Below are 16,120 nucleotides of genomic sequence, written 5' to 3'. Positions count from 1 at the left end.
TGTTTCTTTTTATCTCATTTCCTGCCCTCTTTTGGATTAAATGAGTTTTTTAGTACTCCATTTTATCTCCACTGTTAGCTTATTCAATATACCTTTGTTTTAGTTTTTCAGTGGTTGCTCTTGGCCAACAGTTCTCAAACGTTTTATTTTTACAACTGCTTTGGATTCTGGGTATGAACGATCTCAAAGAGTTCTTGTTTATGGGGATTGTCTGTCAATTACTACTGTACCCAGAATTAAAACTGAAAGGATGAAATATTTATTAATTCACTTAAAAAGTGAAGTTGGCCATCCCTTTCCCCTCCCCCCCTTTTTTTTAAACTATGAGTGCATGTCATGAAGAACACAGTGATTAGTAGTACAGTTTGGTGTCTCTGCCTTGATTTGTGCTAGGGCATCAACAGTTTTATTCAGTATTGCTTTAGCAAAATTAGTGCTGATGTCAACACATTGACAGACTATTATCACTATTAGGACTATAGTTTTGACTTTGCAAACCTCATGAAACCATCTCTGGGACACTGTTGAGAACTGCTGCAGTAGGGCTTATGATATTTATCTTTATCACAATCTATGCTCAAATAATGTTATACCACTTTGAGCATAATGTGATAACCTTACAACAGTATACTGCCTTTACCTCCCTTCTGATTTTGTGCTGTAAGCCCCTCAGTACACTGGTATTATTTTTGCTTTAAGTAGTCAGATATCCTTTTAAAAATGACTTTTATATTTTTGTCTCTATTTATGTCTTTTCTAAAATGTTTTCCATATTTACTGTTTTTGGTGCTTTTTATTTCTTTGTGAAGATTCATGTTTTCATGTGATGTATTCTTTCTGCCTGAAAGATTTCCTTTAAAATATAGAGCAGGTCCACTGACAACAGATTCACTCAGGTTTTGTTTGTCTGAAAACATTTTTATTGTGCTTTTGTTTTTCAAAGATAGATGTATCTTTTTGGTATAGGATCCTAAATCAACAGGCTTTTCCCCCCATTATCTTATTATTTTTTTTCTTCCAGCGATTTAAAGGTTTTTCCATTGTCTTCTGACTTGCATAGTTTCAGGTGAGTCTGAACATTCAGGTCTCTCCTGAATTTTTTATGTATTCAGTGAAGACTTTCCATTCTGGTTGGTGGGAATATGAATACTTCTCAGCCATGGGTGAGCTCTGGAAACTGTTTTGCTTACCATCCACAGTAATTGTTCTTTCCCCGGAAGTTGTTTTTTCCCCAGCCTTGTAGTGTTTTGCCTTACACATGTGCAGTTTGGTATTCAGCTAAAGACTCAAGAGGACTCCTGTGCAGATTTCTGGAGCTCTTTCTCAATGGAGTGCTTTTCTGCTACTCTGGCCCACAAATTCTGGCCCCCCTTGACCATTCCAACTAACAGCCAGGCTTTCTTCAAGTTTTCCCTTTCTGCACTGGATGTCCAGAACTGCCCCCATGCATAATAATGGGATGATCGATAGGCTCACCTTGTTTGTTACCCCTTTGGGATCCCAGAGGTTGTTTTCAGCAAGAAAGTTGGTATGAATTACCCAGTCCACCAAGTGGGAATCTACCTATCTTTCTGAAGAATGTTTTTGTCCAACATGTATATATTAGTTTTAGGAATGTAGATGAAAACCAAATACTTACTTGTTTCTAATTACATATTCAATTCACATATATAATAATGTATTAAGAAATAGTGTCATTTTATTCAGATCTGTTTGCATACATCTTTGATGTCAGTATGTTCAGCATCACTGACCACTTTTGTGGTCTTTAACCCCAGAGCACATCATCTTCACTTTCGTCAAAGTTGTAGGAGATATAGTGCTTTTTAAGTGTGTTATCTTGTTACTAAAATTTTGTCTCAAGCCAGAGGTTTCCAGATGCATTACTTTTTTTCTTTTATTCTATAAGTATAAAATTATGATCTCTACAACCTAATCCCTTACTGTATTGTTCTTTAAGGTAATGTTTAAAAGGCTCTTTATGATAGTTTGCAATTGAATGGTTATACCTCCGGGAATCCTTCATTACTTTGTGTCCATTTTCTTCCTTTCCTTCTCCAATTTAACAAAGCCACAACAAAAAAAACTATTAAAAAAAAAATCACCTTCCAGGGCCTTCCCTGGTGGCGCAGTGGTTGAGAGTCTGCCTGCTGATGAAGGGGACACGGATTTGTGCCCCGGTCTGGGAAGATCCCACATGCCGCGGAGTGGCTGGGCCCATGAGCCATGGCTGCTGAGCCTGTGCATCCGGAGCCTGTGCTCCGCAATGGGAGAGACCACAACAGTGAGAGGCCCGCGTACGGCAAAAAAAAAAAAAAAAAAAAAACCTATTAAAAAAAAATCACCTTCCAGGGACTTCCCTGGTGGTGCAGTGGTTAAGAATCTGCCTGCCAATACAGGGGACATGGGTTTGAGCCCTGGTCCAGGAAGATCCCACATGCCACGGAGCAACCAAGCCCGTGCACCACACTACTGAGCCTGTGCTCTAGAGCCCGCAAGCCACAACTAGTGAGCCCGCGTGCCACAACTACTAAAGCCACCGCGCCTAGAGCCCATGCTCTGCAACAAGAAGTCATAGCCGTGAGAAGCCCGCGCAGCGCAACAAAGAGTAGCCCCCACTTGCCACAACTAGAGAAAGCCTGTGCGCAGCCACCAAGACCCAGTGCAGCCAAAAATAAATAAATAAAATAAATAAATTTGTTTTTAAAAATTATAAAAAAAAAATCACCTTCCAAACTAGTGTTGACTGAGATAGTTTCAGGATAATGCACCTTCTCCAAATAGTGCTTTGCTGTTCAAATTAATAGAGAGAAAGCACCCATAAAATGAGATGTTGTTAAGCAAATGTGCTTTCTCTTTTCAAAGAGATTATTTTGAGGAAAAACATCTTTTTCGTTTATGTGAATCCAGTATTTCTTTGCCTTGGAATTGTGAGTAATTTTTTCTACTTTATGCTTGTGGAGATGACAGCAATTGCCTACCATCTTTTGATCAGACTTAGAATTAATTGCCTGTTTGACTCAAATTTTCTTACAGTAACTAGAATAAATTATCCTACAGATATTTGCCAGCCTGCCCCTAGCGCTGGTTTCATCTTCTGTTCTAGTTACCCCAGTTTAAGTAAACATTCCATAGAATAGTATTTTGAGTGGAAGATGAAGAATAAGTTAAATTAAAAAAATAAACAGGCTTCATTACAATACCCCATAAAAATACGTTCCCTTAGTTAAAAGAAAAACTAAATGCCTCTTCACCTTTGGTAGGTAGCTCCTAACAACTCATGAAAATAAGTCAGTTAAAATTGACCTTTGGAATTCCCTGGCGGTCCAGAGGTTAGTACTGTGCGCTTTCACTGCCGAGGGCCTGGGTTCAGTTTCTGGTTGGGAAACTAAGACCACACATGCCGTGCAACATGGCCCCCCAAAAAAATAACCGAACAACAACAACTGACCTTTGTTGGCAAGAAATGAGGTAGATCGATGTGATATTTTCAAACAGTGATTTGCTATAGCTAGCATTATTTACTGATTTCCTTGGACTATGATATTTCTAATTGTTTTTTAATATTGTAAAGTATCTTTATAACTTATAAAATTATCAAATTTTTGTTCCTTATTAAACTTCTGTGGAAGGAATATACAGGGGATTTTTATGACATGACCCACATGGATTTAAAGTGAAAATGACTTCAGGAATTTCTCCCATGAGATATTATTTGGTTGTATTTTTAAATGAAGTCTTATTATATATGTCAACTGCTTATCAATAACTTGAACACTATTTTCTCTCTCTATTGCCTTCGACTCATTTAAGAATTATGTGATTTTCCTCACCTATAGGGATAGGCCCTAATTAACTTTAACTCATTGATAAAGCTTATTTTTCAGGTCATTGTGATTGCGTGTTGAATGGGGTGTTTCCTGGGACCTTCCAGGAAGGATGCTTTCTTTGTATTTTGTGAGAGTTATTATTAGAAGAGCAGCTAGAGGATCTTTGAAAGTTATGCTATGAGGATGTGACAACTGGCTTTGCTACAGTCATTTCTCTGAGCAGCAAGCCAACCTCCAGATGAAGCCCACACATGGGGGAGGGCATAGCTGAGAGTAGTAGAGAAGTGGAGTCTCTGATTGGTGCTGTGAGCCTCTTGATCAAACAGAGACCACAGTTAGCTAAATATATGGAATATTAGTCCTGTGGCCTGATACATTTGCCTAAATGTATTTGATATCACTTTGTGATTAATTTTGAAAGTACTGATATTAATATTTTACTATTTCTAATATAATTTGTAATTTTAATCACGTTAGAAGAGCACCGTAAGTTATTTGGCAAATATTTAAGTCATTAAAGATGTATAAATCTATCCTACTTTCAGATAAGTATGGATTGATATCATGTTTTAAGCTTTTAAAATAATTATTCTCTAAAAATTTAAAGCATTTTTATGCTAAGCATCTGTGATAGAAAATACTAGAATACAACTTCTTTCCTCTCTCATGTGAAAAATATTTGAGTGACAATTCTGTATAAAGCTCATTTGTAAGGTAGATACATAAATAAATGATATTTATGTACTTTTGTCTTACCTTTCATATTAAACGTGTACTTATTTAGTTAATTTTTAATAAAAGACTTCATTTTTTGTTCAGACTTTCAGTGGCTCTCCATTTTGTTCATCATGAATTCCAAATATTTTTGCCAGTGAAAGGCCCCATAATTTAGCCTATACTTTATTTCTCATCCTTTTTCATATTCAGTGAGATTAACGTGTTTCCCTAATCCGTGCCTTTGCTTGCTCCCCCTGGCATGTTCTTTCCAATCCTTTCTGCCTATGTAATTAATACCTATCATTTTTGCCCCAGTTCTGATCCCAACTCTTCAGTAAAATCTTTGTGAGTTTTCCACCGTGACTATAAAATAATCTCTGTTACAAACAAACTACTTTATTTCTTGTAAGAAAAGTCAAACAGGGCTTCCCTGGTGGTGCAGTGATTGAGAGTCCGCCTGCCGATGCAGGGGATGCGGGTTCGTGCCCCAGTCCGGGAAGATCCCACATGCCGCGGAGCGGCTGGGCCCGTGAGCCATGGCCGCTGAGCCTGTGCGTCCGGAGCCTGTGCTCCGCAACGGGAGAGGCCACAACAGTGAGAGGCCCGTGTACCATGAAAAAAAAAAAAAAAACAAACAGTACTGAATAATTTAAAGTAAGACAAATGCACTTCATTTCTAGTCTAAGCCTCCAGAGGAAAACCCCTTATAGTTCAAATTCCTTGATATTTTTCTATGTAAACTTGAGCATATATGACTTATTTGGTTATCACTTCTTTTGACTACCATATTGGAGAGTATAGTTCTATAGGCTTAATCATATTTGTTTGATTCTTCTTTTGGCAAGAATACTTCAAGAATGATGCTATGTACTTCATATTGCATCAGGAAACACATACTATCTGGTGGTCTTTTAAAATAATGTTTAGATGGATCAGTGATTGAGGTATTGTTAGCTTGATCTTCCCATTTTAAAGTTCCCCATCAGCCTCTCACTGAATGATTTCATCTATTTCATTATTTTAAATTGTCATAGATAGTTACTTGACTGTCTGCTAATACATAGTAAGATAATAGATCATTAAAAGGCCAAGCTCTGGAGCCTACCCCGCCTGCAATTTATGACCTTTGGCAAGTGACTGCACATCTTTGTGCCTCAGTTTCCTCTACTGTGACTTAGGTGCCTCACAGGTTGTTTCAAGGATTAAATGTGTTAAGTGTTTAAAACAGTGCATGGTACATTGTGACAGTAAATGCTAGCTGTTATTAATATATTGATTTAGAAGTTTTGGGGGGTGGGATGAATTGGGAGATTGGGATTGACATATATACACTAATATGTATAAAATAGATAACTAGAACCTGCTGTATAAAAAAATAAATAAAATTCAAAAAGAAAAAGAAGTTTTATTTTGCTGTCTATGTACTGGCATTTGTTTGCATGGAATATGCTTTATTGGATAGTATTCATTGCATTCTGTCTGGCAGTGAGACCTGGTCAAATTGTAGGAAAACAAAGTGCTGTTTAAGTGATAACAAACCTCATATGTATTTAGCATCTATGGTTTTTAATAAGAAAAACATTAGCAGAAACGGGGATTTGTTATACTTGAGTTTGTAATGAAGAAAAGAAACATTGATCATAATTACATGTATATCCTAGATATTAGGAAAGAAAATTTCAAAAGAGAAAAAGAAATGAGTGACTCCATGGCTTTTGACACTGAAAGGCTATGCAGTTCTTTGAAATGGGAATTAATAAAAATGAACATACACAGTTCTAAATAATTTGAGAAAGAAGTCTCTAAAAATCCAGTGCAGTCATGCAAAGGAACTCTCAGATTAACAGCATAGATTTAGTAGATGGAAAGGGAGATGTAAAACTAAAGACAGTTGTAAAACAATAGTATAAACCATTATAAACAGTGGCAGGAACCATAAAGTAGGCTTGAAGTTTATAGAAAATGACTAAGACAACATAAACTTTTTTAACGTGATATCAAATAAGATGAATCTTCAACAAGATTATCAGATTTTTAAGAGGGATGGAATCATCATTTCATATTTTGCAATTGTCAGATTCAGTAGGGAGAAACAGTCTTTGAGTTAGAAGAGATAATAATATTAAAAGATTTATAGGCCATGGTAAGAAAGCAGCTAGTTAGTAAGTGAAACATTTGACCACTTTAAGTACATTTAATTTTCTTCATTTAAATTAATGTCTTCTCTAGAAGCCGGTGGGCTCGCATATCTACTCATGAAATCACTGAGTAATCGTTGAGAATGTCATGGCAAATATATTTGTTATCTGGAGATGATCAAACACTAGCTTGACTTTTTTTTTTGGAAAGGGGAAAATGTGGGTTCTGGAAATTACAAGCCATAATCTTGTTACTGATCTTTTGCAAATTTCTAGAAATAAATTTCAGCAGAAGCTGGTGAACGTTTATGAAAAAATGCTCAAATGCAGAAATTTAAATGTGTTCACCAAAAACATATCATGTTAATTTAACTTCCCTTCTTTTAAGAGAATTATCAATTCAATTGAATGAGAAAAATACTGTAGTAACAGTCTTTTAATTTTAGTGAAGTATTTGACAGTCTTTGGCTGTATTTTTGGATAAGATATGTTGGTGAATTATTGTTTCAGTTTAGAGTAAGTAGGTAGATTTATAGGAGTTAGATTCAGAGTAGGTTGAAATCCAAAACCAGTGTTTGATTAGAGGTTCAGTGTCACCCTTGAGAGAGATCTTCAGAGCATTACAGCAAGATTAACTATTTCTTGTGTCAAGATTTCCATCATTGATCTTGGCTTGAACGTTTAGAAAGTAGGCTGATCTGCTATAGATTATTAAAAGCTGGACTTGGATAACTGATACCATAGAAAGTAAGCAAGAATATCTTTCTAAAACATTACCTAATTAATCTAGTACATTTATATCTTCCCCTCTTTTAACATACTTTCATACTTTACATATAATATAAATTCATAGTTTATATTGCTTCAGGGGGGAAAAAGTGACTTTTTTTGTCTACCTGATCTTTTTACCAAATTACTGTATGAATTGTATACCTTATTATAGCATAATATCTTTAATGATACAGATTTAATAATACAAACTACAAATTGGAAAAGTTAGTTGCTGCATATGTATATTTTTGTCTACTCTAGGAATACGAAGCACGAACAGGGAGAACCTGTAAACCACCACCTCAGTCTTCAAGACGAAAGAATTTTGAATTTGAGCCACTCTCTACCACTGCCCTGATTCTTGAGGATCGACCATCGTAAGTATTTTAGTGATCATCAGGCACACTGTTTGAATTTTAAACTTTAATTTTTCTTATTACTATTTCATTTAAAAGATACCAAGAAATTAGATAAAGAAATGGGTTTGTTAGAGAAAATTATTTTTAATCCCAGAGATGAATCCTAACACTAATATGGAAGAATTGTTGATCTACAAGATTTATGCATATTTTCTAGAAATCTCTATGACCCAGTGTATGAAACATAAAATCTTGGCTTTTTATATCTGTTCCTATTTCAGCCTTCCTCTGGCTTATCTTTTTTTTTTTTTTAATTGAAACATAGTTGATGTACAGTATTATGTTTCAGGGGGAAAAAAAGTGACTTTTTTGTCTACCTCATCTTTTTACCAAATTACTGTGTGAATTGTATATATTCTGTATTATAGCATAATATCTTTAACGATACAGATTTAATAATACAAACTGAGGGCTTCCCTGGTGGCACAGTGGTTGAGAGTCTGCCTGCCGAGGCAGGGGACGCGGGTTCGTGCCCCGGTCTGGGAAGATCCCACATGCCGCGGAGCGGCTGGGCCCGTGAGCCATGGCCGTTGAGCCTGCGCTTCCGGAGCCTGTGCTCCGCAACGGGAGAGGCCACAACAGTGAGAGGCCCATGTAACGCAAAAAAAATAAAAATAAAAATAAAAATAATAATAATACAAACTGAGAATTGGAAAAGTCGCTGCATAAGTATATTTTTGTCTACTCATACTACTACATAATGATTTGACATTTACATACATTGTGAAATGATCACAATAAGTCTAGTAACCATCCCTCCCGATACAAAGTTATTGCAATATTATTGACCATATTCCTTATGCTGTATATTACATCGCTGTGGCTTATTTATTATATAACTGGAGGTTTGTACTGCTTAATCCTTTTCACTTATTTTGCCAATACACCCCCTCTGCCTTATCGTCACGTGATAGAGCAGTTATTTTTCTCTTCTTGACATTTAATATGCACTTATGATGTATTTGTCCTTTTTGCCTTTTATGCCATGCAACTACTGACTGTCAACCAGTTGGTTTACTGTTATTAAGAATATATTCTTTTTTAAAATATTTATTTATTTAGCTACATCGGGTCTTAGTTGCGGCAAGTGTGATCTTTTGTTGCAGCACGCAGGTTCTTCATTGTGGCATGCGGGCTGCAGAGCACACGGGCTTGGTAGTTGCAGTGCACGGGGTCTCCAGTTGTGGTGCACGGGCTTACTTGCCCTGCGGCATGTGGAATCTTAATTCCCTGACCAGGGATCGAACCTGTATCCCCTGCATTGGAAGCTGGATTCTTTTTTTTAAAATAAATGTATTTATTTATTTATTTTTGGCTGCATCGGGTCTTTGTTGCTGCATGCCAGCTTTCTCTAGTTGAGGCGAGCCGGGGCTACTCTTCATTGTGGTGTGCAGGTTTCTCATTGCAGTGGCTTCTCTTGTTGCGGAGTATGGGCTCTAGGCGCGAGAGCTTGAATAGTTGTGGCACACAGGCTTAGTTGCTCCGTGGCCTGTGGGATCTTCCCGGACCAGGGATTGAACCTGTGTCCCCTGCATTGGCAGGCAGATTCTTAACCACTGTGCCACCAGGGAAGTTCCTGGAAGGCGGATTCTTTACCACTGGACCACCAGGGAGGTCCCTCACCTACATAATCCTTTAAGAGTAAGGCTTTTTCCTTTCTTTCATGTCTTTGTTGACTTCTTCAGCCTTCAGTGAATTCTTTTACTTTTCTGAATGCTTTTAAGACTTTCCTTTACGTGATTTTCATAAATTAGATTATGGTTGCTTTGGTATGGTTTTCTCATGTTCCATCTGTTTGGGGTTCATTGAGCTTAATGCGTCTGTGCATTTATAGTTTTGTATCAATTTTGGAAAAATTTTAGCCTTCGTTTCTTCCACAGTTTTTTGTTCTGCCCTCCCTCCTTTCTTCTGAGATGTCCATTAAACATGTTACTTGATATTTTTCCATGTCCCATAGCTCATTTGTGGGTTTTAGGGGGTATTCTTTCTATTTCATTTTGTATAGTTTTATATTATTATATCTTAAAGTTCACTTATATTTTTTTCTTCTGCAGTATATAATTTGCTGTCAATCCCATCTTTGAATTTATCATTTTAGAAATTTTCATCTGTAGACATTTGATTTGGATCTTGAGTTTCTTTTATCATGCTCCTGCTTTCTTCTACCTTCTTGAGTATAACAGCAGTTTTATCGTCCTTGATTTATAATCCTGTTATCTGACATTTCTGCACTATTTCTGCTGATTGATTTTTCTTCTCATTATGGTTTGTATTTTCCTGTTTCTTTACATCCCTGGTAATTTTTATTGGATACCAGCTGTTGTATTTTTACATGGTTGGATATTGGACTTTCTTGTATTCCTTTAAATATTTTTTTGGTTTGGTATGCAATTAAGTTATTTGGAATTGGTTTGATCCTTTTGATATAAGCATTGTTAGGGTGCTTCCAGAACAGCCTTTAGTTTAGGGCTAATTTATCCTTACTACTGAGGCAATACCCTAAGGACTCTGTCTGATACCCTGTCTATTAGGAGGTCTTTCTACTTTGACGGGTCAGTCCAGTGTGATTTTGAGATTGTTCTGCCTATTTCTTGTGTTTCTTTCCCTGGCCACCATAGTTTAATCACACGCGTGCATAGATCAGTGTTCAGGCAAAGCCTCTGCAGCTCCCTTCTCTCTGGTACTCTGTTATGCATATTCTGGCTGTCTTGGACTCCCCAACTTCAAACTCTATTTCCTCAACTCAGCAAGACTGGTGGGCTCTGTTTTGGCACTCTCTCCTACCGCTGAGACCTGGAAACAGGTTGTAAGGTCAGGCATTTACAGGGTTTCCTTGTTTATTTCCTTTCGCATAAGGACCACTGTCTTGTGCTGCCTGTTGTCCAATTATCTTAAAAACTGTTGTTTAATATATTTAACTCATTTTTCTAATTAATTAAGACAAGAGGATAAACCTGATCTCTCTTATTCCATTATGGCCTGAAACAGAAATCTTAACCTTTATTCCTCCCTGCTACAACATACCTGAGGAATCTGACTAACTCAAGAAGAGAAGAAGTAGAATGTATAATTTGAAAGTTTGTCGCATACCTTTTCCACCTAGCTGTTGAAAATAATTTAAAAATCTAATTCCAAAAACTGGACCTTATTATGACATATTTGGATATGGTAATATTCAAATGTGTTTCTTCTTGCATAGTCATGTATCTAAATCACTGCCTCTGTGAAGCCTTTGATTTTATAAACCAAAATATGGTATATGCAAGTAACTGCTTATCAAATTTTTATTCAGAATGGTATCTTAAATCTCTAGTAAAGTGGAAAGCGTTTTGTTATAAAAATATACCTGCACTTACATTATGATCTAGGAATTCTGCTCTTAGGTATTTACCAAGAGAAATGAATGCAGATAGCCACACTTGAAATGAATATTTATAGTAGTTTTTATTCATAGTAGCACCTAACTGGAAACAATCTAAATGTCCATCCACATATATAAATGGAACATTATTCACCAATTATAAGGAATACATTACTAATACACAGAACAACGTGGATGAATATCAAAAATATGCTGAGCCATAAAAAGAAACGAAATTGAGTTATTTGTACTGAGATGGATGGACCTAGAGTCTGTCATACAGAGTGAAGTAAGTCAGAAAGAGAAAAACAAATACCATATGCTAACACATATATATGGAATCTAAAAAAAAAAAAAAAAAAAAAAAGGTCATGAAGAACCTAGGGCCAAGACAGGAATAAAGACGCAGACCTACTAGAGAATGGACTTGAGGACACGGGGAAGGGGAAGGGGAAGCTGGGACAAAGTGAGAGAGTGGTAGTGTATATATGGACATATATACACTACCAAATGTAAAATAGATAGCTATTGGGAAGCAGCCTCATAGCACAGGGAGATCAACTCAGTGCTTTGTGACCAGCTAGAAGGGTGGGATAGGGAGGGTGGGAGGGAGGGATATGCAAGAGGGAAGAGATATGGGGATATATGTATATGTATAACTGATTCACTTTGTTATAAAGCAGAAACTAACACACCATTGTAAAGCAATTATACTCCAATAAAAACGTAAAAAAATATATATATATGCTGAGCAAAAGAAGCCAGGCACAAAAGAATCTATACAAAATTATTTGAAGGCAACTGACTAATCTGTAGTGATAGAAATCAGATATGTGATTGCTTAAGGTAGGAGGTAGGTAAGTATTAAGTGTAAAGGGGTCAAAAAGAAACTTTCTGGAATGATAGGAACATTCCATATCTTGATTGGTGTGTTGTTTGCACAGGTATATAAATTTGTCAAAACTGAACAAACAGTACTCTTAAAATATGTTTGTCCGTTTTGTTGTGTGAAATTACATACCTTAAAAAAGTTGACTAGGGATTTCCCTCGTGGTCCAGTGGTTGAGACTCCGCGCTTCCAATGCAGGGGGCCTGGGTTCGATCCCTGGTCAGGGAAGTAGATCCCTCAGGCTGCAACTAAGACCTGACCCAGCCAAATAAATAAATAATTTTTTTTTTTAAAGTTGACTGAAAAAAAAAAAAACTATGGTAAGTGGGTTTAACAAATAACCTAGGATTATTGGCTAAAATTGGACATGTTGAAATGGTATATAAACAAATATATATGATATATAAACTTATATATACACATATGTATCACAAATATTAGCAACCTGGATTCTGATTCTTTTCTAAGATGCAGAGTTCTTTTCAACCTTATACTTTATTTATTTTTTTTTTGCGGTACACGGGTCTCTCACTGTTGTGGTCTCTCCCATTGCTGAGCACAGGCTCTGGATGCGCAGGCTCAGCGGCCATGGCTCACGGGCCCAGCCGCTCCGCGTCATGTGGGATCTTCCCGGACTGGGGCACAAACCTGCATCCCCTGCATCGGCAGGCGGACTCTCAACCACTGCGCCACCAGGGAAGCCCTTTATGCTTTCTTAATGTATGAAATGTGAAGGTTGGGTTAGAAATTCTTTGTATCCAGCTATAAAAAGAAAAAAAGTCAATAAATTTATGTTAGTCTTTTAAAAGTTGACGTAAACATTTTTTTTCCTCAGAAATCTTCCTGCCAAATCTGTGGAAGAAGCTTTACGTCACCGACAAGAATATGATGAGATGGTGGCTGAGGCTAAAAAACGAGGTACAAAATTTAACTCCAATTGGTATATTTAATTTATTGGTATCAATAGGAAATTAATTTCAGTAGGATGGAAGATGGTGAAATTGACCAAGCCTGTCTTTAAGATGATGCTGATTTCTTACTTTTCTAACTAAATTTGTTCTTAAAGAGAAATAAAATGTCATTCTGGAATCACAGTTTTTCTGTAAGTACTTTTACAAAACTATTATGAGGAGAAAGGCAGCAGACTATGAGAGACTCTGTAATTGTGTCATAAACCTGGGACTACTAGTATCTTAATTTATAAATGAAGATATTATTCATGAATCTATTCATGAAATATTTTTTACTTGTTTAAAACAGAAATTAAAGAAGCACATAAAAGAAAAAAAATAATGAAAGAACGATTTAAACAGGAAGAAAACATTGCAAGTGCAATGGTAATTTGGATCAATGAAATACTACCCAATTGGGAAGTAATGTAAGTAAGCAGACTTTTCCTGAATTTCAGTCTGTCTCCAAAGGTCTCGTTTCCAATTTTGTATTTTTATGACTTCCAGCATGTATCTTATGTTTTGGCTAAATTATACTATTAACCAATGTTTGAAAATTTTCATGCTTATCTCTGTGCTTTGCTTTTGTAAATCCCTCAGTCTCTAATGCCTACTTCCCTTACTGACCACCCTCTGTGCCTGTCAGAATTTTACCTATCATTTGAGTCCCATCTGAAATATTAGTTGATCCATGAAACTTCTTATTTCCTCAGTTACCATATTTTCTTAATTCTAACATACCATCTATTGCAGAATGCACTATTGATGTAATAGCAGGTTTTTTGGCAAAGAAAATGTTAAATATGTACATTCATTGTAATATGCATTTATTAAATGTTAAATATTAAAGTGGCTTCTAATATGCTTCTCTCATAATCAAGATAGTAAGATATATATGATCTTTCCCTTCTGTGATGTTGCATTATACTTTGAGACTAATACACTTCTTGCCTTACTTTGCCTTTTGTTTTTTGACAGTATTTTTATACATACCTTATATTTCCTCTAGACTGGATGGTAGGAGATGTCTTCTGCAATGCCTAGTGTAGGATGTGCATTGGGAATTTGTTGAATATTGTCACAATGTGACAGATACTATATTAGGCTCTTTATACAAGTAATCACATTTGATTCTTATAACCTTTACTCCCATTTATCTTATAGGGCAGCTCAAAGTCAGAGAGGTTAAGTGATTTGCCCAGGGTTGTACAGTTAATGGTTAACCAGATTTGAACTCAAGTCTATCTGATTTTAAAGCACACACTTCTTTCAGTAGACTCTGCTTCCTCTCAAAGACTAGGGCTTTACCCATAGTAAATATGTTGTGATTTTGTTTTTGGTACTGAATTAACAGCGCATTTTTATGTTCCTTTTATCTTCTTTTTTCATAATTGTCCCCATATTTCTGATTCTCTCATTGTATCCTTAGTATAAGTGGCAGTTGTAGAAGGCAGTTCCCTTTAAATTACTATATATTTTTTGGCTTTTTTTGCCTACATACATGAACCCAAGAAAAGAGTGCATCACATACTTAACTCTCTGTGTTCTGAAAAATCATTAAGTCACTTGGTCATAGACTAGATAAACCATCATGCAACTAGTGTTTTTGGTATAAAAAGTAACTTTCTCCTTTTTTCTCCCCCTTTAATTCTAGGCGTAGTACAAGAAGAGTTCGAGAATTGTGGTGGCAGGGATTGCCCCCTAGTGTCCGTGGGAAAGTTTGGAGTCTAGCTGTAGGAAATGAACTAAATATCACTCCTGGTTTGTATTCTATATTCAGTTACTCCCACACATGCAAACAGCCATCTTCAGTGTTCCAAAGCAGATTAGTAGATTGGTCATTTGAAAAGGCCATATATGGCCATATACCATATATGTCATTTTAAGAGCATGCTTCATTCTCTACCCCCTTCTAAAACCTGGTAAGATTTAATAAGTAAGTTATTATATTTCATATTATATAAATAAGGTTTGTGGGTTTTCCTTTAGTTTACAACCATCAATAATAATCTTGACATCTAAGTATCTCAACTGTAGGTAACTTCAAAAACTTCTGGGTCAAAAAAAAAAAAACTTTTGGGTCTAGGTAACAATAGGTGAATAAACATATACAAGGAAAAATAAAATAGCTGTGGAAAAGTTTCCTCTTTTTTCAAAAAACCATAAATATTGAGGGAAAGCTAGAAATTTCTTTTCCTATCTTTCTACCCAAGCCAGTCATTTTGAATTTTTTTTTAATTTTAAAGTTTAAAAAACAAAAAGAAGTAAGATTCACGTTGTTTTTATTTTCTTAAGTTTCTTAAAACCTTGATGCATGGGAGTAAAATGTAGATAGGAGTAAAATGTAGTGTAGTTTTGATGAACTAAAAAAAATTACATACAATAAGGATATTATCAGTAGGGTAAAATAATTATTAATAAAAGATACTAAATGGTCTGAGTGATAATGATAATGCCAGATAAAGGTACCACAGAAAGACTTAAGGACTCTAATATAATAATATAAATAATACATTGTTACTTAAAATTTTTTATTTACATATTTATTGAAAAAAAGTCAAGCAGTAGTAAAGTACAAACTGCATGTTTCGCCCCCCTCTTCCACCCAAACTTCTGTTCTTGATCCTACTCTAGGTACCAGTTAGCAATTTGGTGTATGTTCTTCCAGATCTTTTTTCTATGCACATAAAAAACTGTACATCTACATATGATAATTTTTAAGGCTTCTCTTTTTCTTCCTTTTATTTTTTCCCACAAACCATCCGAACATCCCTCAATGTCAGTGCATAAAAGGGGCACTTATATGTACTGTAGCTGCACTGTATTCCACGGTTTGGCTATAGTATAATTTATTTAACCATTTTCCTAGTGATTGCTAAATCAAAGACATATATGTTAAAACAAATCGGGACTTTCCTGGTGGTCTAGTGGTTAAGACTCCAAGGTTCCAATGTATGGGGTGCAGGTTCAATCCTTGGTCAGGGAACTAAAATCCCACATGTGTGTGGTGCAGCCAAAAAATCAAAAAACAAAAAAAACAACATC

General features: G+C 35.9%; 1 protein-coding gene across 1 annotated transcript in view; it reads left to right on the top strand.

The window, feature by feature from the left end:
* TBC1D12 (TBC1 domain family member 12) overlaps positions 1-16,120 on the top strand; it is a 90,539-nt gene that overhangs the window by 56,348 nt on the left and 18,071 nt on the right. The window contains exons 3-6 of the mRNA XM_081225304.1: positions 7,718-7,833; positions 12,961-13,043; positions 13,386-13,503; positions 14,730-14,836. Of these exons, the coding sequence (XP_081081430.1) occupies positions 7,718-7,833; positions 12,961-13,043; positions 13,386-13,503; positions 14,730-14,836 (424 nt within the window). The remainder of the gene's footprint in view (positions 1-7,717; positions 7,834-12,960; positions 13,044-13,385; positions 13,504-14,729; positions 14,837-16,120) is intronic.

This window comes from Mesoplodon bidens (assembly GCF_964165515.1).
Source record: "Mesoplodon bidens genome assembly, chromosome: 1".
Classification (NCBI taxonomy): Eukaryota; Metazoa; Chordata; class Mammalia; order Artiodactyla; family Ziphiidae; genus Mesoplodon; species Mesoplodon bidens.
This window is presented reverse-complemented; position numbering and strand designations above follow the sequence as displayed.